General features: G+C 39.7%; 1 protein-coding gene across 1 annotated transcript in view; it reads left to right on the top strand.

Moving 5' to 3' along the window:
* selenof (selenoprotein F) overlaps positions 1-21,961 on the top strand; it is a 56,234-nt gene extending 34,273 nt beyond the window's left edge. The window contains exons 3-5 of the mRNA XM_059983833.1: positions 8,968-9,031; positions 17,373-17,422; positions 21,330-21,961. Of these exons, the coding sequence (XP_059839816.1) occupies positions 8,968-9,031; positions 17,373-17,422; positions 21,330-21,461 (246 nt within the window). The 3' untranslated portion in view covers positions 21,462-21,961. The remainder of the gene's footprint in view (positions 1-8,967; positions 9,032-17,372; positions 17,423-21,329) is intronic.
* The last annotated feature ends 5,256 nt before the right edge of the window (positions 21,962-27,217 follow it).

Below are 27,217 nucleotides of genomic sequence, written 5' to 3'. Positions count from 1 at the left end.
TTTTTTAAAATCTTGGCTTCATTTATCTGCACCATATTGCATCTACTATTTATTTACCTATCCACTAACCTCATTCAAATTGCCTCATGTTTTTCTGCTAAGCATTTTCTGCTGAGGTATGTCTTGCAGATCAAAGCTTATTTCAAAATTTGTGATTTAATTGCCCAACCCTACTGCTGTTTTTCATTTTTTTTCTAGCCTTCAGTAATGTTAGCTGATCCCTTTACTATTATGCAATCCTTTTCTTCAGCCAAACTGGGATGCTGCATACAGCTGTCAGCTGGCTGCTGTATTCATTTTATTAATGTGCAGTCAAGTAAATTTTCCCGCAGAGCATCAAATCACTCCTGGCTCATAGCTAAAACTGTATTTAATATAATAGAAAAATAGCCATTTCTGACATTATCAAGATATTAATGCTTATTGTGTTGGTGAAACTACTAATTAGTTAAGGAACCTTTACTGTATTCAACCCCATATGGACTGACTTTGGAACAATGTAAAAACAACTCCTGCAGGTCAGCTATCCCGAAGTGCGTTCTGCAAATAGAACTCTGTTTTGTGTTCCACTTTATCACTTCTGTGAAGAAATACTGAAGATTCAGAATTGGGCTATTTTCTAATGCAATAGTTACCAGGAATAAATATAACTTTCTTGTATCTTATCCTCAGAATTTCTTTAATCATATTAAAAATTGCAGCAATCACCCTTTTGAAGTACTGTATTTCATTGCTCTACTACTGAAGAAAAACATGATAATATTTAATTCCTGATCTATCCACCTTCATTTGACATTACATCTTGTGAAACATGGGTGCACAGTATCTGCTAAAACATTTTGTTTTGAATTAACCAGATGTTTCATTTTTCCAGTCAGTTAAACAGAAGGATGTACTGGAAATGCTATCAACTATGTAAAAACTTAAGAAGAAATTACCCAAAAAATTTCTAGTTGCTGAAAATATATATAGTATTTTGCATAATTTTAATATATTTTGAATAAATTCTATGTATGTACTTGCCTAAGTGAGGGTCTTGTGTGTGGTTAAGTTAGCAGTTCATTCCAGCTTTCTCTTTAAGTTCAAGACAACCTTCGCGTCTAGTGTCCAAGAACAACATACTTATGACATGGCTTAAGCAATAAACTTAGCTGTGTTGTCATTGCTATCTGAAAATTTGAGTGCCTGCTCACAGAATTGAAGGGCTCAGAGAACTGATGTTTACTCAGAGATTATGGCTTATGTAGTTTGATGGCACTCTCACTTAAGTGGCGAGAGTCTGGAGGCACTGCCAGGGCTACCAGTATAGCTACACACAATTGTAGCCTTTGGAATAAGTGCTGGATCAATGTCTGAAAGAATTTGCAGTCCTATAGTGAGATTGTGAGATAGTGACACTAAGAATGTTGCTCTTGCATAGAGCCAGCACAGAGATGACAGCCCAAAAGACTTCTTCCATGGTGTTGTGTTGCTTGTTTATTTGTGTGTAAATGTACTTACCTAAAGAGAAATTATACATTTCTTTGGATTGCTGGTTCAAAGGTTGATCTTATTATCTAAGTATGTATGCAGAATGCAACTCTGGAATTTGTCTTCTGCAGAAAGCCATAGAATACAGAAAATCATTTAAGTAGTTGAAAGAAAATCATCAATCCCCCTCCTTGCACAAAAAGAAAAAGAAACAAAACCTCGCAAATCCCAAATACCCCAACCTGTCCCTTGTACAAAAACTTAACAGCTCAACCAAATATGCCATATATGTTTCTATTGTTCCTGTTTTGTGCACAATATGTAAGTTTGCTAACCATTACCTCTTTTTGTCATGGGTACTTCTTAAACAGGACTTTTAACTTTGTGTCATGGAATAAGAGAACTTCGCACACAGTTGGGAGAACATAGTAAATAGAATATTATATCAATATTATATGGTGTGACGGAGGATGAGAGACGATTTGATAGAACTGTGTAAGATTGTGAGGCATAGATAGATTGGACAGTCAACATCTCTTTGCCAGGGTGGCAATGGCCCATGTTTATGACATATTATTATATATTAAAACAACACACACAAAATGCTGGTGGAACACAGCAGGCCAGGCAGCATCTATAAGGACAAGCACTGTCAACGTTTCGGGCCAAGACCCTTCGTCAGATTATTATATATTATGTAGGTTGCTGGTATTTGGAAAGTATAAAAATCTAAGAAGAAAAGGTAAAGGAAGCTTTGATCTGTAATACTTAGTTTTCTTTATGTCTATCTACTTTCACCAAAAAGTTGCTTGTTATTAATAGTTTTATCTGTTATTCATAGATCTCTACATTATTTTGAATATGTACCTTAACAGTCTTTTTAGATATAAAGGATACAGCAGAAGAAGGCCAGAAACGTCGACTGCTTATTTCCATGGATGCTGCCTCACCTTATGAGTTCCTCCAGCATTTCGTTGGTCTTGCTAAAGAATAATTCTCTTTATTTTAAAACTCTCTTGAAATTAATTGTAAACTTGTATTTAGTGAAGTTTCGTTTAATTTATTAGTTAAATTGAGCAGCTGGCAACAATATACTGCCATTGTTTCGTGTGAGTGTTGCCCAGAGAACTTTTAAAGCGTAAATTCACAACTGTTGCATTGTTGGAATGCAGTAAACACTTAGTAAGCTCTACATTTGTCCCTCTCACATCGGATACAGTGTTGAGCAGAAATTAGTCACTTGTATTTCAAATATAAGAAGTACATAGTACAGCTGTGCTTCAACACGGGATGTATTGAAACCTTACTACAGTATCACAGTGCAACTTGAATGCAGAGTATAAAAAGTAATGACCTGTACCCTAGACTTGGAAAGGTATTTGTTCAAAGCTGATTGACATGTTTAATGCTAAAATAGTTTTTTTTTAAATCATACATTTCACACTGTTGAAATGTGATGTGTACAGGTATGCGTTGCTTAATTTCCACGATACATTCTGTGAAATTGGATGTTATGTGATTCGGATGTTGTGTGAACACCATATTATATACTTAGCAAACCCATATGAAGTATTGTAGTGTCCCTGTATTGACTAAATAGTCAAGAGCTTACACGAAAACTGTATACTGTACACTATAATACATACACTATAATTTTTTATTTCATTTTAAACTTTTTAATTTTTTCACTTTTTAAACTTTTATGTAAACATTTTCTTAGCCTATATCACACACAATTTTATCAAAGAGGATAAGGACCAGCCACATGATTGTTCTCAACTTCTTCATAGTGTTCCACTTCTTCAGAAGGTGTTGGCTTCTTCAGGAATATGTCCAGTGTTGTTTGCCTAGTTTGCTTTTTCTTTTCTGCATCAGCACTCACAGACTCACCACTAACTTTCACATTATGCAGCGAAAAAACATTGCTTGAAGCGTTTGAACCACCCAGAGCTAGCACTAAACTTGATATCGTAGTCTGGTCCTGCTTTTTCATTAAGCATTTTGAACAAGCTCTGTTCCTTAGCAGTGATCATCAACGTGCTGAGAGGGATTCTCTGTTGTGTTTGGTCCTCAATCCATGTCATTAGCAATTTCTCCATATCTGATATAGGTCCCTCTCGCATTTTCCTGAACCTTGTTGTTTACAGTGAAGCTGATCCTTTAACAGCTTGGAGAATTTTTTCTTTGTTTTTCAGGATTGTTGAGGTTGTCGAGTGCAACATGCCTAAATTCCAAGCAATAGCATTCACTGGTTTTCCACCTTCATATTGTTTAATAACCTTTTGTTTCACTTCCAAATCAATACTTTTCCTTTGCCTCTTGCTGCTGCTATCACTAGGAGTGGTTTTGCTGCGTTTGGAAGCCATGATGCACTTTACGGTAATATTTTCAAAAGAAAGTTAAACTGAGAGATAACGCTGCTACACTCGAAACGCATGATACATGAGATTGGTTACGTCTGCTACATCACGTACTCCGATCGGGACTACAGATGTATATGTGATCGGACATTGTCTGAATGTAGGTTAAGCGGTACACACCTGTATTTTAAATGTTTATTGTATACTTTTGATAATAAATGATCACACCCTGATTTATAACCATAGATATATACTGTAATCAAGCACCCCCTCCATCCAGGCCATAATCCGTTCTTGCTGCTGCCGTCAGAAAGAAGGTACGGGAAGCTTAGCTCCCATACTACCATGCTCAGGAACAGCAATTACCCTTCAACCATCAGGATTCTGAACCAGTGTGAATAAAGTCACTCACCTCAACTCTGAACTGATTCCATAATCTATGGACTCACTTTCAAGGACTCCTCAACTCATTATTTTAGTATTAATCCACTGATTGTCTTCTTCTTCGCATTGGCTGTTTGTCAGTGTTGTGTGTAATTTTAAATTGAATCTAATTTATTTCTTTGTTTTACTGTGAATGCCTTCAAGAAAATGAATTTCAAGGTGGTGTATAGTAACGTGTATACTTTGTGTACTGTCGCATTAAACATATTGTTTGCTCCCTTCACTAATTTCTACAGTTAGGCCCAACACCCTTGTTAGATTTTAATTTATTCTGAAATTTCTTTGAGGTTATGCATTTGAACAGCACATTCCCCTTAATTGGGGGTTGTTTCTTTTATTTCCCCTGGTAAATAATTACTGCTTTTATTTTGAGGATTTAATGAACAGCACACTTATAATTTGTTGATCACTGCAGAGTGCTGGTTTGAAGGCGTTCAATAAAATGAGAACAATGCCTTCTTGTTTAATAGCTAACCCATGGACAGTCACAAATAGTTGAGAATAGATGTTATATTGTTCAATTGAATTGTCTGTAATTACCATTCTGTATTATGTGTTTCATTCCACATTTTTGTTCCCTTCCCAATTGTTATAGCATTAAATCTGATGGGGAAACTTAGTTTTCTTTGTCTGGGTTAATTGGATTTTTGTCTGTTTAGCAGCTATCTGTTGATGGGCAGAGAAGACGTGATTGGGATAGGAAGGTACCAGCTTAGACAAAAAAAAAATGAAATTCATGCAATTGCATAGTACCTGCAATATCTAATTGCTTCCAGCTGCAGCTGGGAAATTACTGTCCAGTGGCCATTGGTAATGGAGAAAAAAAAAATGTGCTGTATAATTAGAAGTTAGACAGTAAATCTTTTATTATTTGTCCCAGAGTCCCACATTCCTTGGAAGAAATTCATCAATATGATACAGTGTTCTCTTCAAAAACATGAGAAGACCTTTATATTCCAGCTCCTTGTCATAGAATTCACACTTCATGGGCATATGTGACACATTAATTTGCACTTTGAAATTGCATCTCTCAAAATCCACAGATCTGTACGGTTGCATATTTGTTTGGGTTACTGAATGGAAAAAAATATTTTTAAAAAACGCTGCAGTTGTTGAATATCTGAAATAAAAATAGAAAGTGCTGGAAACACTGAGCAGATCAAGTAGCATGTGTTGAAAGAGACATTAAATTGCCATTTCTGGTTGTAGACCCTTCTTAGTGACTCTTCATAGTAAGTCACTAAGCTAGAGTGTGTATTGTTGACTGTTCATGTATAGAGGCATTGATTACAATGGTATCTTTGAATATAATGGATTTCCAGCATCTGCAGACTTGCTCATGTTTATAAGGCATCTTTAATCTGCTTTAAAACATCACCTATTGGCAGTATTTTCCTAACCTAAAGTGTGATGTGCTAAGAAGAAAAATCATTTTAAAACATCTTTGCTTATGGCCTTTGGAATAAGTATGCAACAAATAGGAGATACTAGTTCCAAAAATCTAAGTGAACAGCAAAAACTATATAGCAAAAGCACAAACTGCTGGTGGAACTCAGTAGGTCAGTCAGTAGGTGCAGAAGGAAACCTTCAGCACCTCGTTTAGTTGCACCAGATCCCACCATCTACAGTCATTTTGTGTCTCCTGAAAATGTATTTTACCATAAAATTTCCCTTCCCCACCTACATGATCATATATTTTTGATGTTCATGATGTACATGAGCTTGACAGCATGTGCCTAACCAGATTATAAATAAAATGAAGTTTGTGAAGCACTGTCAAATTCCATAGTTCAGGTCAATTAGACAATAGACAATAGGTGCAGGAGTAGGCCATTCGGCCCTTTGAGCCAGCACCGCCATTCAATGTGATCATGGCTGATCATCCACAATCAGTACCCCATTCCTGCCTTCTCCCCATATCCCTTGACTCCGCTATCTTTAAGAGCATTATCTAACTCTTTCTTGAAAGCATCCAGAGCATTGGCCTCCACTGCCTTCTGAGGCAGAGCATTCCATAGATCCACAACTCTCTGGGTGAAAACGTTTTTTCTCAACTCTTTTCTAAATGGCCTACCCCTGATTCTTAAACTGTGGCCTCTGGTTCTGGACTACCCCAACATCGGGAACATGTTTCCTGCCTCTAGCATGTCCAATCCCTTAATAATTTTATATGTTTCAATCAGATCCCCTGCCATCCTTCTAAATTCCAGTGTATACAAGCCCATCGCTCCAATCATTCAATATATGACAGTCACGCCATCCCGGGAATTAACCTCGTGAACCTACGCAGCACTCCCTCAATAGCAAGAATGTCTTTCCTCAAATTTGGAGACCAAAACTGAACACAATACTCCAGGTGTGGTCTCACCAGGGCCCTGTACAACTGCAGAAGGACCTCTTTGCTCCTATACTCAACTCCCCTTGTTATGAAGGCCAACATGTCATTTGCTTTCTTCACTGCCTGCTGTACCTGCTTGCTTACTTTCAGTGACTGATGTACAAGAACACCCAGATCGCGTTGTACTTCCCCTTTTCCTAACTTGACACCATTCAGATAGTATTCTGCCTTCCTGTTCTTGCCACTAAAGTGGATAACCTCACATTTATCCACATTAAACTGCATCTGCTCACTCACCCAACCTATCCAAGTCACCTGCATTCACCTAACATCCTCCTCATATTTCACACTACCACCCAACTTTGTGTCATCTGCAAATTGTAGAAATGCATCCCTGAATCGAAACCTTTGCATCATTTTGATGGCACTAAGGTTGGGGGTGTTGTGGATAGTGTAGAGGGCTGTCAGAGATTACAGCAGGACATTGATAGGATGCAAATCTGGGCTGAGAAGTGGCATATGAAGTTCAAACCACTTAAATGTGAGGTGGTTCATTTTGGTAGGTCAAATTTGATGGCAGAATATTGTATTAATGGCAGTGTGGAAGATCAGAGGGATCTTGGGGTCCAAGTCCATTGGACACTCAAAGCTGCTGTGCAGGTTGACTGTGTGGTTAAGAAGGCATACGGTGCATTGGCCTTCATCAACCATGAGACTGAGTTTAAGAACCGAGAAGTAATGTTACAGCTTTATAGGACCCTGGTCAGACCCCACTGGAGTACTGTGCTCAGTTCTGGTCAGCTCACTACAGGTAAGATGTGGAAACCATAGAAAGGGTGCAAAGGAGATTTACAAAGATGTTGCCTGGATTGGGGAGCATGCCCTATGAGAATAGGTTGAGTGAACTTCACCTTTTTTCCTTGGAGCGACGGAAGATGAGAGGTGACCTGATAGAGGCATATAAGATGATGAGGGGCATTGATCATGTGAATAGTCAGAGGCTTTTTCCCGGAGCTGAAATGGCTGGATTTGGAGGGCATAGTTTTAAGGTGCTTAGAAGTAGGTACAGAGGAAATGTCGGGGTAAGTTTTTTACGCAGAGGGTGGTGAGTGCGTGGTGGTGGAGGTAGATATGGTAGAGTCTTTTAAGAGACTCCTGGATAGACACATGGAGTTTAGAAAAATAGAGAGCTATGGGTAACCCTAAGTAATTTCTAAAGTAAGTACATGTTCAGCGCAGCATCGTGGTCTGAAGGGCCTGGATTGTGCTTTAGGTTTTCTATGTTCCTATTTTCTGTGAAGGCTGAGAAGAGTCCATCTCCCACCAGCATCCCCCCCCATCCTCACCACATTCTACAGGGGTTGTATTGAGAGCATCCTGAGCAGCTGCATCACTGCCTGATTCAGGAATTGCACCGTCTCGGATCGCAAGCCCCTGCAGCGGATAGTGAGGTCAGCTGAGAAGATCATCGATGTCTCTTTTCCCGCTATCACAGACATTTACACCACACGCTGCACCCGCAAAGCTATCAGCATTGTGAAGGACCCCACGCACACCTCACAGAAACTCTTCTCCCTCCTGCCATCTGGCAAAAGATACCGAAGCATTCGGGCTGTCACGCCCAGACTGTGCAACAGTTTCTTCCCCCAAGCCATCAGACTCCTCAATACTCAGAGTCTAGACTGACATCTACATCATTTATTATTATATTGTAATTTGTCCTCTACTGTGCCTATTGTCTTGTTTATTAATTATTGTACTGCCCTGCACTGTTTTGTGCACTTTAGTCCTGTGCAGGGCTGTAGTTTTAATACAGTTTTCACGTAGTCTAGTGTAACCTTGTGCTGTCTCACATAGCCTAGTGTAGTTTTGTGTTGTTTCATGTAGCATCGGGGTCCTGGAGGAACGTTGTTTCATTTTAAATGTGTACTGTACCAGCAGTTTATGGTCGAAATGACAATAAACTTGATGAAGTATCTGTAAAAGTCCTTCATGTCGTTTTATAACTTCAACATCTACTTGTTGAACTTCTGCTTTTACCTTTGGACTAATGGGTTGATCATCACAGACACAAAGACGTGATTTTAGACAGACTCAGAAAAGGTGATGGAGCAATTCTTTGAACCTTTATTGATAACATACCTACGTTAAGAACTGAATACTGGTCACACTACTTCCCGGAGAGACTCTGAGGTAGTTCCATTTTTAAAGGTGAATTATTCAGGAATATTGAATAATTAAAACATGATTAAGTCATTAAACAACCCTATATTAATCATGCAGATTACAGAGACTTGAGGATCTTACATAATTTGCTTTTTGATACTGACTACTATTTGTTTATTTTCTTTTCAGTTGTATGCTGGAGCTGTCCTTGAAGTATGTGGATGAAAATTGGGCAGGTTCCCTCAAGTCCAGGGTAAGTTTATAAAACCTTTCTTGTAATTTAATCTTAGTTTTAGTACAACTAAACCTTCATAACTGAAAGTCAAAGCATGTATAACTTTCAATGTTGCTGCTTGGAAATCTTCTATTGGTCTGATAGATAGGAAATGCTAAACTATAATGCCTTCTTAAGTAAGTGATAACAATTTTACCTCCAATTTATATGATAGTGGATAATAATCCCATTTCAGTGCCTGAACACAGAAATCCAATTACCCAGTATCTTGAGTAATATTGCTCTATGACTCTGTGACTAAAAATCAGAATGGAAATAGAATTGAAAATTAAAATGACTGATACTGGAAGCTCAGCATTGTTTAAGGCATCTCCAGTCTGGAGGAGACCACATTATGGGCACCAAATTCAATACAATAAATAGGAAGAAGTGCAAATGAAGCATTACAGCCTCTGGAAGAAATGTTCAAGTCAGTGGAGAGTGGGAAGGGAGCCAGAAAAAGGCCAGATGCCACACTCACAAGTATTTCTGTACCGCTTAAATAATTGACTTTTTTTATGATGGGCATTCCATGTAGTAGGGGTTAGGTAGGGCAGTTAAACAAGTCTAGAAAGATTGAGAGGTAATGGTGATGAGGGATTGTAAAACCATGCAATTTTTTAAGTTGTGTGTAGATGCAGTGTAGACATTCCATGGGCAAAACTTGCTTAATCTTATTTATGTAAAATGTTCAGATTGTTTATTTTCCTGGAATTGAGATTATCCAAAGGTCAAAGAAAAAAATAAACAGCTTTTCAAGTGGTATTTTTAGGTAGTATTGAGCTGTGTAAATCTGTCATTAATTATTCTTTCAACGCACTTCTTAATTGTGATTTGATTTTGGTATCTAATGACTCCCACTAGGATATTTATTTCCTTTAGTATTCACACAGAATCAGCATATTGGTGTCCCACTGGTGTGAAAGCGATGGAATAACAGGTTACATTAAAAGCTTTTGTAACTGACCTTGAAGCCTTTGTTTTTCAGCTGCATTTTATTGATCATTTTTGTTCCTTTGTTTTCTTTAACAACCTTGTCTGCAGTAAAAGGAAATATAAGTTTGTGAAGTTTGACTACTCAGTACAGACGGTATGAGGTTGCAATCCAGATCCTGAAACAAAAACAACAGCATCAGCCCAGCTCTGTGGAACCGGATGGGCCATGACCTGCTGGAAGTGTACAACGCTATGCTTCTGGCCGGCAGCATGTCAGAATCCATGAGGAAGGACATCATCACCCTCATTTTCAAGCAAAAGGGGGAGAGGGAGGACATTAGAAATTGGGGGCCCATCTCACTCCTGAATGTGGACTACAAGATCCTGCCCGAGGCTATCGCCAACAGAGACAAGTCTGCTCTGTAGCAGGTGATCCACCCAGACCAAACCTGTGCTGAGGCAGGTAGGAAGATCTTGGACAGCCTCGTGCTGCTGAGAGATACCATCACCATCGTGCAGGACAGGGGGATGGATGCCTGCCTGGTCAGCTTGGACCAGAAGAATGCCTTTGACAGGATATTGCACACGTACATGGCGGGTGTACTCTCCAAAATGTGATTTGGGGAGGGAATCCGGAATTGGATCAAACTGCTGTACACAGACATCTGTAGTGTAGTCCAGGTCAACAGGTGGGATACAGCCAGCTTCCCCATCAGGTCTGGAGTCGGGCAGGGCTGCCCTCTCTCCCTTGTCTTGTTTGTGTGCTGCATAGAATCCTTTGCTGAAGCCATCAGGAGGGATGAGGGCGTAAGAGGGGTGACACTGCCAGGCAATGGAGGGACCCAAGTCAAAACTTCCTGTACATGGACGATGTCACCGTCTTCTGCTCTGATCCGAGGTCGGTTCGCAGGCGGATCAGCATCTGCGAACAGTTTGAGCAGGCGTCGGGGGCCAGGGCCAACCACACAAAGAGCGAAGCCATGCTCTTCGGCAACTGGCCCGACCGATCCAGCATTCCCTTCACCATCAGGTCTGATCACGTGAAGATGTTGGGGATCTGGTTCGGAGGGGCCAAGACGTGCAGTAAGAACTGGCAGGAGCAGACTGCCAAGATGAAACAAACAGGGACTGTGGGAAGGGTGCTCCCTTTCGATAATGGGCAAGAATATGGTCATCAGGTGTGAGGTGCTCTCAGGGCTGCTGTACTTGGCGCAAGTGGGTCAGACAGGCCACCATGCACAAGTCCCTGGACAATGGGGGCAAAAACATCCCCAATGTTGCCCTCACCCTGATGGCCAGCTTCGTGTGTGGCTGCACCATGTTGTGTGTGGAACCCAGATATCTAGGCACCAGGTACCACTATATGCCCGGGTTCTACCTATCACCCTGGCTACGAAGGATGGGTCTGGCCCCACTCCCGCGCAACAGCCCAGTCAGCTGGTCGTTACCGCCATACCTGTCCTTAGTAAAAAAAAAAAACACGTTCTTCCAGGTCAACACCTTTGACCACAGGGCCATCAGGCAATGATCGGCATGTAATGTCCTGCAGGCACTGCAGGAGAAGGACGTGATGGACACAGTGGGGTGGTTCCCTGAGCAGACTGTCCAGTTCATCTGGCAAAAGGCCTCATCGCCAGACCTCACCAACAGGCACCGAGACTTCGCCTGGCTGGCGGTGAGAGGGGCCCTCCCAGTCAGATCCCTCCTGTACGCCCGGAACGTCGTCTCCACTCCCCGCTGCCCACGGGAGGACTGCAGTGAGGAGTCGGTGACCCACCTGTTTGCACACTGTGCGTTCGCGGAGGAGGATGGAAGGGACAGTGTCGAGATTCATCCCCAGCAACTACGTAACACTGATCTGCGGGGTGTTCCCGGGGACACACACGGAGACCAACATCCGGTGCTGCTGGCAGGTCATCAACTCAGTGAAAGATGCTCTTTGGTCAGCCCGAAACTTGATGGTCTACCAGCTCATGGAGATGTCCATGGGGGTATGCTGCCAACTGGCACACTTTTGGCTGCAGGAGTACGTGCTGAGGGATGCATTGAAACTTGGTGCAGTCACCGCAAGGGCCCAGTGGGGAGGGACCACAGTTTAGAGTTCTTCTGTGGGAGTTGAGGGGTAGGGTGGCAGAGAGTATACCCCTCAACAATGGTGTGTAAAGATGAACTAGCATAGTGCTATGCAGGTGACTGAACATGTGGAAATGGATAGAATGTAGAGGAAATGTCTGTAAAGGATTGAATGTCATTGAATGGTTCAATGTAAATAATTTCATTTTTGAATAAAGTATATTTTGCTTAAAAAAAATCACTTTTGCCAAATGCAGATCAAATTTAGGACTGATTTTGAGAACCTTTTATTTTTGAAGAAAAGCATAATCTGTTCTTGAGAGAAAAAAGTTGAGTACTTCTGCTATATATTATTTTTGGATATCTTTGTGTATCAAAGTTTGGTTATAACTATTTAGTGTCAAGAGCTGTAATGCAAGTAGTCCTCTTGTCATCGTAATTTGTCAAGCCTAGCATTTCCATCTTAATTGACATCTCCCTGGCCCATTAACTACAAATGTCAAACTCACCACAGTTTTTGTAGTGGTTTAATAAATTTTTTGTGTTTCTTTACTTTCCTGTAAATGCCTGCAAGAAAATGAGTATCAAAGAAGTATATGGTGACTTACTGTACTTTACCTTGATAACAATTTTACTTTGACTTGACAACTTGTATCATTTAGTCTCTTGGCTTCTGCATTTTTATTGATTTTTTTTCTCTTCCCCCCGCCCCTTTTTTTAATAACTCGAACATATTCCAGACCTACTGCTTCTTATGAAAGGCAATCTCCATTAATGCTGCCTTATTTTTTGCTTATTTCCTGCATTTTCTGTTTTAGTTTAAAGTACATAAGTGTTTTGTTTTCATGCTTTCATCTGTTGACTACTCCTATTAAAATATCCTTGATTCACAATTAATCATAAGATTGATGAGTATTATATATAAACTTCAGATAGTTTGGGGGGAAAATATTACACTTCTTTGTAGATTTTTATCCCATCTTCTATCTGGCAGAGTCCCTCATATCATTCAGAATATTGACAGCGGAATGTGAATGGAACTGAGTATATACGCCAGATTCACACATTAAGTAAAAATGAATTCTTTGCAAAGGGTAGTATCAGTGCACACTTTGGTCATGCAGCTGCGCATGGAGCTAATCTAAAAATGATCAAAAAAGTGTTGCAAAAACAAAATGTCTTCTTTTGCAGGTTCGTGGCCAACTGACTGTTTCAGAATTTTATGCAGGTGGTGATTTTAATCCGTGGCATTTCATATATAGGCACTGATTTTGCAGCTAGAATTCTCTGCATGGAAGGCTATGCCTTGTTACGTTATGAATGGAGAAGTGACCTGGCTGAATCCAAATGTGAATATTATCCCAGTGGTGAGGTGTCCAACAGCACTTTGAGCTCCCATTTGTACTTAATATATTTTGTTGATGCTAGAAACTTCATACCCATCCGATCTGGTTTATTCTGAACCTCACAAGCAAATCTTGTACCAAGATTGCAAGAGTCAAATAGAAAACAAATAAAATTGGAGTAGCCTTTGGCCACAACATGAACTCCAGATTCTCAGTGTAGGTTCACAAACATCTGGGCCTGCATGTCTAAATTGGAAGAGCAGCTGTTCAGACAAGTCAGGCAATGGCCTTGCATTGTCCATGAGGTATGCCATTATGAATATGATTGTGCCAGACACCTCAATCGCTATACTTGGATATATCCAGTCCTACTGATAAAGGAAGACCCTCCAGAGGGCTTGTGCAGTGGCATACAGATAGCAAGTAGTTGTATTAGAAGTCCTCAACATTGGCTCCAAATCAACTCACACAAAATGCCTGAGGAATTCAGCAGGCCAAGCAGTGTATATAGAAACGAAAAAACATCAATATTTCAGGCTGAGACCTTTTTTTAGGACTGGAAAGGAAAGGGGAAGATACCAGAATAAAAAGGAATTTGGGAGCGGGGAAGGAAGATAGCTAGAAAGTGATAGGTGAAACCAGGTGGTTAAGAAAGATAAAGAGGCTGGAGAAGAGAGTGGATAATAGGAGAAGGGGAATGATGAGGGGACCCAATGGGAGGAAATGGTGACGTGAAAAGGGAAAGAGGCCAGAGTGGAGAATAGAAGACTAGAGGGGGAGGAGTAGGGAATATTTTTTTAACCGGAAGGAGAAATGGATATTCGTGCCGTCAAGTTGGAGGCTACCCAGACAGAATATGAAAGTGTTTCTCCTCCACCCTAGGGAGCCCTTATCTTGGCACAAGAGGAGATCGTGAATAGACATGTCGGAATGGGAATTGGAATTAAAATGTTTGGCCACCAGTAAGTTCCATGTGTGGCAGATAGAGCATAGGTGTGGATTTGTCTCCAAATCCTACAAAGTTGTATGGCAACATGGGCAAGGAAACCTACCGATTTCTGCTCAGTACTCCTTCATATTGAACAATACTGAAATTAGCAAGAGCACACAGTGTTCTCTGGTTAGGGAATTTCAAAATGTTCATCACTGAGTGGCTTGGTTGCATCACCACTGACCAAGGAGGTGAAGTTCTAAAGGACAGTGCAGTACCTGCAAAAGACAGTGAACCAACATAAAGGAGAAACCTAGTTGTCACCACTTTCTCCATGGTGAATCTTCATTGAGATTTGTGCAAGTGACTACTGCCCTGCCTTGGTGCAGGAAAAGACGTGTTTTCATACTGATGACACCTTCCATTTTACAAATAATAACTCTATTTCTAAATGTTGGTGTGGACATCAAGCAAGGTCCATGGCTTCCTTAGCATTAGATGAGAAGGTTGTGCAGTTTTTCAAAGGATCTCTCCTGGGCTTTAGATTATGATCTGTTCATATTGATCCAACGTTTCATTTTGTATTAATAGAGAATTTGTAAATTAATCTCAGTGAAAGTCTGACTAATTTCATTCCTGTTAATGGTGCTTTCTTAGATTCCCACTACTATCAATTTATTTGCCATAGTTATATATAAATTCTATTGCAGTAATTTCTGTAAACCCTCTTGGTTATAAACCCAACAACAGGGAAATTCACTATTTCCCAGTCCCAATATTGTAATATTTTAATGGAGCAGATTTCCATGTAATACACTATTACGATGGGGGTACATAATATCTGAACATAATGGCTTTTTTCTTGCCATTTTAGATTTTTGGTATGACTTTCTGTTGTGAAATGAGTAATTTTATCCAGATCTTGCCCAATCTAGTCTGTGCATTAGAAGGCACAAAACATGAAATGGATGTATACACTTGATCTTTATAAGTTGTTTTTGTCTCTTCCCTATCTTAAAAAAAATTTATAATGAAAGTGAGTTAGTAACTTATTAAGGAAGTCCATCTCTTCAAAGTGCTGATCTTTTTTTTCTCAAGTCTTCAAGCTAATCTGCTAGGCAAAGGTAAATGGAAATTTAATGTTATTACCTTAGAACATATGACATTGGAGCTGACTTAGGCTATTTGACCCATCAAGTCTCCTCTGCCATTCAAACATGACTATTTTTTTTAATTCCTCAGACCTATTCTCTCCCTTTTCCTTGTAGCCCTTAGTCTCTTTACCAATCGTGAACCTATTAATCTCTGCCTTAAATGCACCCAAAGACATGTTATCCACTGCCCTCTGTGGCAATGAATTCCACTGATTCGCCACCCCCAACTGAAAAAATTCCTCTTCATCTCAGTTTTAAAGGGATATCACTTTATTCTGAGGCTGTGCCCTCAAATCTTAGACTCTCCTACTAATGGAAACATCCTCTCCATCTCTGTTCCCTCCACTTTCCTATTGTACATATAATAGAGTTGAAACATTCGTCTTGAGAAAGGGCCAATGTGAAGAATAGGGGTTGGGGTTTGTGGGAGTGAATCTCTTGCCTCCCTCCATCTTGAATTGCCCTCAATGGGCCAGCATAGAACTGATGTGAAAATTAACTCCTGTAACCATAGCTGTACTATGAAATTGGCATTAAATAAATGAAAGAAGAAAGTGAATATAATATGTGTGTCATTACCCAGTCCTGAAATGTGATCATTAAGCTTTAAAGGCAACACTGCAGGTCATTCAGAAAAAAAATCATAAAAGCCAATTTTTCCCCCTAAAAGCTCAGCTGTTCGTATTTCAATCTCCATATGGTAAATATGTTGTAATGCCCTAAAATCTCAAAATTAGAACTGGTTTTTTCCTTGTTTGCCTCAAAAGCCACTCTCTATCACACTATCAGCTATATCTGGGAATTATAATTTAATTTCATGTACCTCTTTCAATTTGAATAAAATCTGAGAGGAACTCGAGGCAGGGGTGGTAATTCAAAGAATTCTACAATGCATTCTGTATGTAACAAGAAGACTTGAGTTGAATTATTAACACCAATTCTTCAACTGTACTCTATACTAATTTGCTGCTTTTAAGGATTTGCCCTGCGTATTTCTGGATGCAGCCAATAGACTTTTTTTGAGGAGTGCTACCATCCTGTATCAGGAACAGGCAACTTTCCACTCATTTACAGCAAGGCGTGTGCAATATGAGATCATTAATAATTCAATCCCAGCCATTCTTTGATTGTATTACAGCAGTAGTTGCTAACTCCCATGTCATTGCAAAAGTCTCTTGATTTTTAGATGGTTCCAGCACATTTCAATGTGCTGTATTATTTTGAATTTTCATAAATAAAAATATAATTCTAAATTTGGAAGTGTCCGCATTTGAACTCATTACTGAGCAGAACAGTTCCGATGTGTGTCTGCTCTTTGGTCATCCATGCTTAATTATAACAAGAATTGCGTAGCTAGTACAAAGGGGTATATTTTTAAGGTGATTGGAGGAAAGTATAGGGGGAATGTCAGTGGTAAATTCTTTGCACAAGGAGTGGTGGGTTCATGGAACACTTTGCCAGAGTAGTAATGGAGGCAGATACATTAGGGGCATTTAAAAGACTCTTAGATAAATGAATACATAATGCAAAAATGGTGGGCTATGTAAGAAGGAAGAGTTAGATTGATCTTAGAATAGGTTAAATGTTTGGCACAGCATTATGGGCCACAGGGCCTGTACTGTGCTGTAATATTCTGTTCTATGAATTGTGGTCACTTGCATAGAATTAAACTTGTGGATGTTGTACTGCTTTCTGTGCAGTTGGAGAAGAATTTAGTTCAAAATATTTGATAATGGGTGAAATTTATTGCTCAGCTGCTGTGTGCTTTGGGAGACAACAATATTGAATTTCAATGAGGTAATTAAGTATTGATATTAGAGTAAACTAATCTGAGTAAGAAATGAAAATTCACTAACTTATTATTGAAAAATCTTTTTCAGCTTTTGTCAGAAGTGATAAGCCCAAGATGTTCAAGGGTCTACAGATCAAGGTAATTTCAAAAAAAAATTCTATAAGGTCCTTTTCAAGCAGTTCATTTTATAAAAATGGAAGTTTTGTTCTGGCAGGATTTATGCAGTTCACCACATTTAATGTTAACCATTAACATTTTGCAAAAGCTTGCCACTCCACCACACAGTTCTGTTAATCCTGCAGATGTTTCAAGTTCATTGGGTATCTTTGAACAGGTTTCACAACAGCAAACATTTTCAGTTAGATGCCCTAGGAAGATGCAATGTTTTAAACTTTGAACGAAATAGATAGACAGCAAATTTGCCAAACGTGTTTTATTTCTCATAAGCCCATGTTGACTAGATTTAATTATATTCAGCATTCCTCTGGAGATGAAAAACAGTCACATTATTTCAGTTGAATTGAATCACTTTAAGTACAGCCTTTCTAGTACCTCTTCTTTATCAACTTTTCTTTATCAAATTTTATCTTCCCTGATAAGAACTGATTTCAAGTACTCATTAAGTACTTCAGATATTCAGTCTTTCTCTGTGAATTAATTTACCCTTTGGTCTCTGATTAGGCCCATTTCTTACAACTCTTCCCTAATTCACATGCCTACATAATTTTTTTTGGGATTTCCTTTTGTTTGCATCCAGACTTCTTGCTATCTCTTGTTTCCATTTTCACTTTACTCTGAACTTTATATTGTCAGGCTGGTTCTCACTTCTGTTAACAACTGTCTTGTGCTACTCTGCTAATGTTGTTCTGATGTTTTCAAAAGGCATAAACCAGAAAATTATAGGTAACCCTCTCACAGGGCTCATAACAAACTTGGCTTGTTAGCTAACGCATGGGTACCGGTGAGAAGGCCACTTCCAATAAGCTTACACGTCTAGGGTTGGTATGATTTGGGTTCAATCAAACAGGAAAATGGGAACATTACAATGAGGGGAAATTAATTCTGGTGAATGCTATATAAATGCTGCTCCGTGCTAAGTTATCATTCACCAGGAAATAACAGATCTTACACCAGCATAAAATTGGAAATGAACTATATTTATCAATATTTCAACTTGAAGTTAACAGAAAAAAGTAAAGAAACATAAAAGGGCCCATTACAGTTAAACCAGTCTAAATGTGCACATAAGCATTGGAGCTCTTTTCTATAGTTGTTAGGTATATTGCTTTACTCAAGGCGCAGAATTCCTGTCACCAGCCACAGGACGAACTGCCCTGAAACCATTCATCTGCACAAAGCACTCCTTGAAATAGGATCTCCTATTTGGGTGGGATCCCCCAAGTGTTTTCCCTTGTGCTGTTTCTACACCTCCTCACAAAAGACTCCAAACCAGACTACTGTCCTTCAGAAATCTGATCCCGCCCAGCTCTCAAATCTTCCGTAGCATCCCACTAGGCAGAAGGGTACAAGACATTACCAAGGCAAACCCAATTGGCTGACACAACATACCTAAATTGGGCAAATGGCTCCTTATCTTTAGCCAGAGCCAAAACACTAGTCTATGAAGCTTGCTAACAGGGTACACCGTGTTTGCAGAAGGTAGTAGAAATATATTAACCAGGGCATTACATATAGGCAGTGAGCCTGATAATCAGTCATGGGTAATCTATTGGGAGGTATTCTAGGGGCAGGATATATATGTATTTAAAGAAACAGCACGTAATTAGGGATTGTTAATATGGTGTGTGCCTGGCAGGTCATGTTTAGCAAATCTTATAAAGCTTTTTTTAAGGAGGTTATCAAGAAAGTTGTTGTAGGAAAGTGGTGTTACATGGGCATTAGTAAGGCCTTTGACAAAGTCACTCGTGGGAGGCTGGTCCAAAAGGTTAAGAGCAGTTTGGACAGGTGCATGGATGAGAGACGTATGGAGGGCTGTGGTCCATTTGCAAGTAGATGGGTCAAGGCTAAAGACCAGTTGGCATGGACTACATAGGCCAAAGAGTCTGTTTCTGTGTTGAAGAGCTCTATGACTCCATTTGAGAAGCCTCTAAATGAGCATTTGTATTGCTTGGGCATAGAAGAATATGGACCTGGAATTCAAGCTAGTTTATCATATTCATCAGGGTGCAGTGAACCTCCTTGCTCATGGGGTAAATGGAAAAGAATGTAACAATAAATGCAACATGTGCAAAAACAACAAAATCGTGCAAAGTAAGGTAGTGCAGTCTAAGGTAGTTAAGCATCCACTGAGCAAATTGGATGTAATTAACTTTATGATAAGAGTCCATGCCTTTAAAATTTGAATTATTTACAGTTTAGGTTTGTTTATATGAAGAATCAAGTGCAGTCCTTGCTGCTTCAGCAAAAATTAAACTGCTAGAACAACTCAACAGGTCAAGTAGCATCTGTATAAGCAAAGGGATGGTATACATTTTTGGGTTAAGCTCCTGTCAGCATCAGGAATCAAGTCTGATAAAGAGTCTTCACTTGAAACATTGACTATCCCTTTGCCTTTGCAGATGCTGCTTGGCCCACCAAGTTCTTCCAGTATTTTATATTTTGCATCTTGTGACTTCTCATTACTTCATTTGGCCTACCAGCACGTCTGCCACAGAAAACAGTTTCTCAATGGCCCCTTAAATAACTACAAAAGCTGATAGCACTGATGACCAGTTTGGTCAAAGAGAGAATAAGAGGAGTGTGCTGAAGAAGAAAAGAGAGTGCAGGAATTTATTAACTGAATTCCAAAGGTTTAATTGTCAATGAAGTAATTAAATTTGGGGTTGATCAAGAGAATATTAGATCACATTCAGAATTGTTTAATCTAAAAGAAAGACAGCTTGGGTGTGTTAAAGCAACTCTATGTTTAACTGATTTGATTTTATAAAATGTTAATGCACAGGGTTAGAGAGGATGGTGTAATTGATGTAATGTAATACCGTCTAACAGGCTTGTTTTAGGAAAATTTGACAAAATTGACAAAGTGCAGAAAGCAGAGAATGCTAACAAATGGGTAATTATCAGACATATAGCTTTCCTCATATGATACAGTGTAAATGTTATCTAGCATTGTTTGATGTCATGGAAGTTCAGTAACATGCATTGTAATTTTAGATTTTCTGAAATATAATTTCCATGTACCATAATGCCAATTTTTCTATGATAAAATGGACTCTATTGTAATGCATAGAGTAAACCTGTTGGTAAATAGTTTGTCATATATTCATAAACCACGATTTAAAATTCAAGGATTTTCCCTGAAATAAGAAGATGCTGCAGTAATTATACATTTAGCAGTAAAACCTGCCACTAGTTTGGCATGAAGGTGGGTGGGGGAGGAACATAAAGCACATAAATTACCTTAGCTGTGAATTGAAGGAGCTGGCACAGCAAGATAACACTAATTGTTGCAGTAAAAAGTACGTGGCCAAAAATGTCATGGGAAATTGATGCTGAGTAGCTGTGTAAATGTAAAATTGTTTCATTAAGATGTTGGCAGTAAGTAAATTAATAAGCCTATACCATTTTATATATAAAAGAACTTAAATTTTTTAGAACTGAGTGTGTAAAAATGATGTTATTTGTATAAGCAGAAGAAAAATTGGTGTACATTATTGTGAGAGATTAATTTATTGAGGTAGAATGTGGACTAAGCCCTTCAAGCTGTGCTGCCCTGCGACCCCACAATTTAACCATAGCCTAATCACGGGACAGTTTACAATGACCAGTTGTATGTCTGGACTGTGGGAGGAAACTGGAGCACCCGGAGGAAGCCCACAGGGAGAATGTACAAATTCCTTACAGGCATCGGCAGAATTTGAATCCAGTGGCTGGTGCTGTAAGGTATTGGGCTAACCACCACACTACAGTGCCGCCCTCTTATCTCTTATTTAAAAGAACAGAATAAATAATGACTTGGCTCAGTTTATAAGCAGTTGCTTACAATAAATGACTTGGATATTCATTATGTGCTTTTGTTTTCTAGTATGTGCGTGGCTCCGACCCTGTGCTAAAGCTCCTGGATGACAAAGGGGACATTGCTGAAGAACTAAGCATTCTCAAATGGAACACAGATAGTGTGGAAGAGTTCCTCAGTGAAAAGTTAGAGCGTTTATAAATTACAAATTGTTACAGGTCAGGTTTCCATTTTGTATATCAGTTTAATATTTCAAGAACTCCCTGGTCATACTAGTTAAGTGATGATTCAGAATGATCATGTTTAATCTTATATTGCGCTGAATAGATTTATTACCCTGACCATCAATAGAATTTTCTGGATTTGGTTATTCGGTTCTTTTCCAGCATAAATGAATGTGTTGTTGAACATTAAATTTGTAATGTACTGTATATTTGTACTTTTTTGGGTCCATTGTAACATTCTTTTGGCTCTAAATGGCTTTTATTGGTAGTATGGTGCTTGGAATTTACTACAGTGGACAAGATACATTAAGGAGTTGCACTTTTGTGAAGGCTAAACATGAAACCTCTTTGAGGATATGTATAGCCAGATGTTCTGTGCACTGACTGGTGTTCTGCTCTGCTGAAGTAAAAACAGCTTGGGAAGATGGTATTGTTTGAAACTGGAATGTTGGAATAATAAAAGCTGTTTCCGAAGCATTATGTTTGATGTTTCTTTCAGCATGGAGGTTGGCACAATGCTTTACAGTGCCAGTGACTGGAGTTCAACTTCCGGCACTCTGTTTGTGACTTGGGTTCTGCAACATTCCAAAAATATAAGGGTTAGGGATAGTAAGTTGTGGGCATTCTACATTGGCGACGGAAGCAGGGCAACACTCAGAGTGCTGCCTCCCACACAACCTCAGATTGTATTGGTCATTGGCCTATTGTATTCTAGGTTCAAGCACTTATTTCTTGAAAACTGTCAGCAACACTTTAAACCATTCCACCAGTCTTCCAGGTTTAAGCATTCAGCTCAGGGCTAACAACCCTAATTGGAAAAACAAAATCGTCATGGAAGCAGCAATGAAGAATCCTACATCGGAGTGTGGCGGTATTTCTGCATCTCCATCCAGGACTTGCATAACTGATGGTATGAAAACAGAGAGGAAGTTACTGATAAAATGAAGAAAGCCTGAACACCACCAGAGATGGAGGACCTTCATTGCTGCCCTAAATACCAGCAGCATAAGGGGCAGTAAGTGAGTAATAAGTTATGTATCTAAATGAAACACAGAACAAATTATTACACTACTAATACTGCTACAGTACTATAAAACTGCATTATTTCCTAATATTTATCAACAGATGAATTCATCCAGTGTATGCTGCCCTGTTCTTTGATTGTAAATGAACAAGTTAGTGTAGGGAGTACAAATAATGTACTGCCTTTAAGCAATGCTTTTGACAATTGCATCCTCCAAATTTTCATTTTTAATGTGACTTGTTGCGCGAATGAAGTCACCAGAGAACATTATTGATAGAAATGAAGCAGCTTCTTTATTCGAATAAACAAAGTGCAACAAGCATCATATGGGAATGTTTTCTGTCAAAAGGTCTGCCTATGCCCAGCACTGCACACATTTTATGTACTAAAGATCAAAGAAAATTCAGGAGAAGTCAAATAGATCCACATTTACAATCTTCCCACCACCACATCCAAAAGAAGTGTTAATCACTGTCACATCCATGCAGTGGAATGTTGATTGGACTCAAGCACACGCAGACAATCAGCTAAATGCCTGTTTCTGGGTCTGCCTAGTCTGTGAACCTGTTGTTCAGAGCTGCATTAAAATCAAATCCACAATTCAGATCTGAAGACTAGTGATCAAAGTTGTCTGCTAAATGTACTAAACCCAAAAATCACTCTAAGAGTACCATTCAGTATGTATGTCAATACCTTCAAATCCTCCAGACTTGCTAACTTATTGAAGTAGTAAAATGGTTTCATTTTCACTCCTGGCCTTTTCTGACATCTCCAAGCCTGAATGCTTGAAACCACAGTGAGCAAGCATAGTTCTGAATTGTCTTACTGCTTATTTCTTGCATTTAAAGGCAACGATAACTGATGTTTCAACACACACATGCAAATGATGCCATTTAAAAACTTTGCTCTGTACGGTATAATCAGCCACACGAGTGCACGCAACCAACACTTGTTAGAAGTTGTGGACAACAATCTCCTGTCCCAATTAAATGGTATAGTGTCCCAGATAAACAAAGGGAATGCTGGCCCTTTTCTGGATTAGCTTTTGTTCTTGTCCCAAATAAGCAGCTGAACCAATTAACTGGAAACCACTGTACATCTGTATACCATATTACAACATTTGAGAGCGAATAGGTTCCCTGTTATTCACCAAATCTGTGCTTATCAAGTTTCTAATTTCCAAAGTGCTTTTTACTGCATTGCCGCTGCAATTGGTAAATTTACATTAGAAAATTGGTTTATTATTGGCACAAGTACCAGGATACAGTGAAAGATTTTGTTTTGCATGTCATCCATACAGATCATTTAATTGCAACAATGCACCAAGGTAGTACAAGGGAAAATAACAGTGCAGTATAAAGTGTTAAAGTACAAAGGAAGTGCCGTCTTGGTAGACAGTAAGATTCAAGGTCACAATGAGGTAGATAAGACCATAAGACTATGAAACATAGGGCTAGAATTAAGCCATTCAGTCCATCGAGTTTGCTCTGCCATTCCATCATGGCTGATCCTGGATCCCACTCAACCCCGTACACATGCCTTCTCACCATATCCTTTGATGCCCTGACCAATCAGGAAACTATCAACGTCTACCTTAAATATACCCACAGACTTGGCCTCTGCCCCATTTTGCGGCACAGCATTCCACAGATTCACTACTCTCTGGCTAAAAACATTCCTCCTCACCTTTGTTCTAAAAGGTTGCCCCTCAATTTTGAGGCTATGCCCTCTGGTTCTGGATACCTCCACCATAGGAAACATCCTCTCCACATGCACCTTATCTAGTCCTTTCAACATTCAGTCGGTTTCAGTGAGATGCCCCGGCATTCTCCTAAATTTCAGTGAGTACAGGCCCAAGGCTGCCAAACACCCCTCATATGTTAAACACTTCATTCCCAGAATCATCCTCATGATCCTCCTCAGGACTCTCTCGAACAACAGCAGATAATTTTTAAGATATGGGGCCTAAACTGTCAACAATACTCCAAGTACGGCCTGACTTTTGTCTTTTAAAGCCTCAGCATTATCTCCTTGCTTTTATACTCTATTCCCCTGAAATAAACGCCAACATTGTAATTGCCTTCTTTACTACTGATTGAACCTGTAAGTTAACTTTCTGAGAGTCTTGCACAAGGATTCCTAAGTTCCTCTGCACCTCTGATGTTTGAATTTTCTCCCCATTTTGGATAATAGTCTGCACTATTGATCCTTTTATCAAATGCATTATCATACATTTCCCTATACTGTATTCCATCTACCACTTTTTTGCCCATTCATCCATTTGTCAAAGTCGTGCTGCAATCCTCAGCACTACCTACACCTCCACCTACATATCATCCACAAACATTGTGAAAAGTTGCAGTCTGAGGAACACCACTTGTCACTGGCAGTCAACCAGAAAAGGCCTCCTTTAATTCCCACTCTCTGTCTCCTGCTTGTCAGCCATTCCTCTCCGTGTCAGTATCTTTTCCATAACACCACAGGATTTTATCTTGTTAAGCATCCTCATGTGTGGCACCTTATTAAGTGACATAGGATCGGAAGGTACAGAATCTTTATGGGTTGAGCTAAGAAATCACAGGGGTAAAAGAACCCTGATGGCAGTTATCTACAGGCCTCCAAACAGCTGCAGTGATGTGGACTACAAATTACAACAGGAAATAGAAAAGGCTTGCCAGAAGGTCAGTGTTACGATAATTGTAAGGGATTTTAACATGCAAATGGATTGGGAAGATCAGGTTAGCACTGGATCTCAAGGGAGAGAATTTGTATAATGTCTAAGAGATGGTTTTTTTAGAACAGCTTGTTGTTGAGCCCACTAAGGGATCGGCTGTTCTGGATTGGGTATTGTGTAATGAACCAGAGGTGATTAGAGAGATGGAAGTGAAGGAACCCTTAGGACACAGTGATCATAACATGATTGAGTTCACTGTGAAATTTGAGAAAGAGAAGCCAAAATCCGATGTGTCGGTATTTCAGTGGAGTAAAGGAAATTACAGTGGCATGAGAGAGAAACTGGCCAAGGTTGACTGGAAAGGGACACTAGCGGGAAGGACGGCAGAGCAGCAGTGGCTGGAGTTTATGCGAGAAGTGAGGAAGATGCAAGACAGATATATTCTAAAGAAGAAGAAATTTTCGAAGGAAAAAGGATGCAACCGTGGCTGACGAAAAGTCAAAGCCAAAGTAAAAGCAAAGCAGAGGGCATACAAGGAAGCAAAAATTAGTGGGAAGTCAGAGGACTGGGAAGTTTTTAAAAGCTTACAAAAGGAAATTAAGAAGATCATTAAGAGGGAAAAGATGAACTATGAAAGGAAGCTAGCAATATCAAAGAGGATACTAAAAGCTTTTTCAAGTATGTAAAGAGTAAAAGACAGGTGAGAGTAGATATAGGACCAATAGAAAATGATGCTGGAGAAATTGTAATGGGAGACGAGATGGCGGAGGAACTGAATGAGTATTTTGCATCAGCCTTCACTGAGGAAGACATCAGCAATACACCAGACATTCAAGGGTGTCAGGGAAGAGAAATATGCACAGCCACAATTATGACAGAGGAAGTACTCAGGAAGCTGAATAGTCTATGGGTGGATAAATCTCCTGGACCAGATGGAATGCACCCTCGTGTTCTGAACGAAGTAGCAATGGAGATTGCGGAGGCATTAGCAATGATCTTTCAAAAGTCGATAGATTCTGGCCTAGTTCCGAAGGACTGAAAGATTGCAAATGACACTCCGCTATTTAAGAAGGGGGCAAGAAAGCAAAAAGGAAGTTATAGACCTGTTACCTTGACATCAGTGGTTGGGAAGTTTTTGGAGTAGTTTGTCAAGGATGAGGTTATGGAGTACCTGGAGGCATATGACAAGATAGGCAGAACTCAGCATGGTTTCCTTAAAGGAAAATCATGCCTGACAAACCTAGTGCAATTTTTTAAGGAAATTACAAGTAGGGTAGACAAGGGAGATGCAGTGGATGTTGTGTGTTTGGATTTTCAGAAGGTCTTTGACAAGGTGCCACACATGAGGCTGCTAAACAAGATAGCCCATGGAATTACGGGAAAGTTACATACTTGGATAGAGCATTGGTTGATTGGCTGGAAACAGAGAGTGGGAATAAAGGGATCCCATTCTGGTTGGCTGCCGGTTACCAGTGGTGTTCTACAGGGGTCTGTGTTGGGGCTGCTTCTTTTTACGTTGTATATCAACAATTTGGATTATGGAATAGATGGCTTTGTGGCTAAGTTTGCTGATGATACAAAGATAGGTGGAGGGGACGGTAGTGCTGAGGAAACAGGGAGTCTGCAGAGAGACTTGGATAGATTGGGGTTATGGGGAAAGAAATGGCAAATGAATTACAATGTCGGAAAGTGTACAGTCATGCACTTTGGTAGAAGAAATAAATGGGCAGACTATTATTTAAATGGGGAGAGATTTCTAAGTTCTGAGATGCAACGGGACTTGGGAGTCCTCATGCAGGATACCCTTAAGGTTAACCTCCAGGTTGAGTCGGTGGTGAAGAAGGCGAATGCAATTTTGGCATTTATTTCTAGAGGAATAGAGTATAGGAGCAGGGATGTGATGTTAAGGCACTGGTAAGACCTCACTTGGAATACTGTGTGCAGTTTTGGGCTCCTTTTTTAAGAAAGGATGTGCTGACATTGGAGAGGGTACAGAGAAGATTCACTAGAATGATTCTGGGAATGAGAGGGTTAA

This window comes from Hypanus sabinus, chromosome 11 (assembly GCF_030144855.1).
Source record: "Hypanus sabinus isolate sHypSab1 chromosome 11, sHypSab1.hap1, whole genome shotgun sequence".
Lineage (NCBI taxonomy): Eukaryota > Metazoa > Chordata > Chondrichthyes > Myliobatiformes > Dasyatidae > Hypanus > Hypanus sabinus.
Note: the sequence above shows the minus strand (reverse complement) of the source record. Positions and strands in the feature narration are given on the sequence as shown.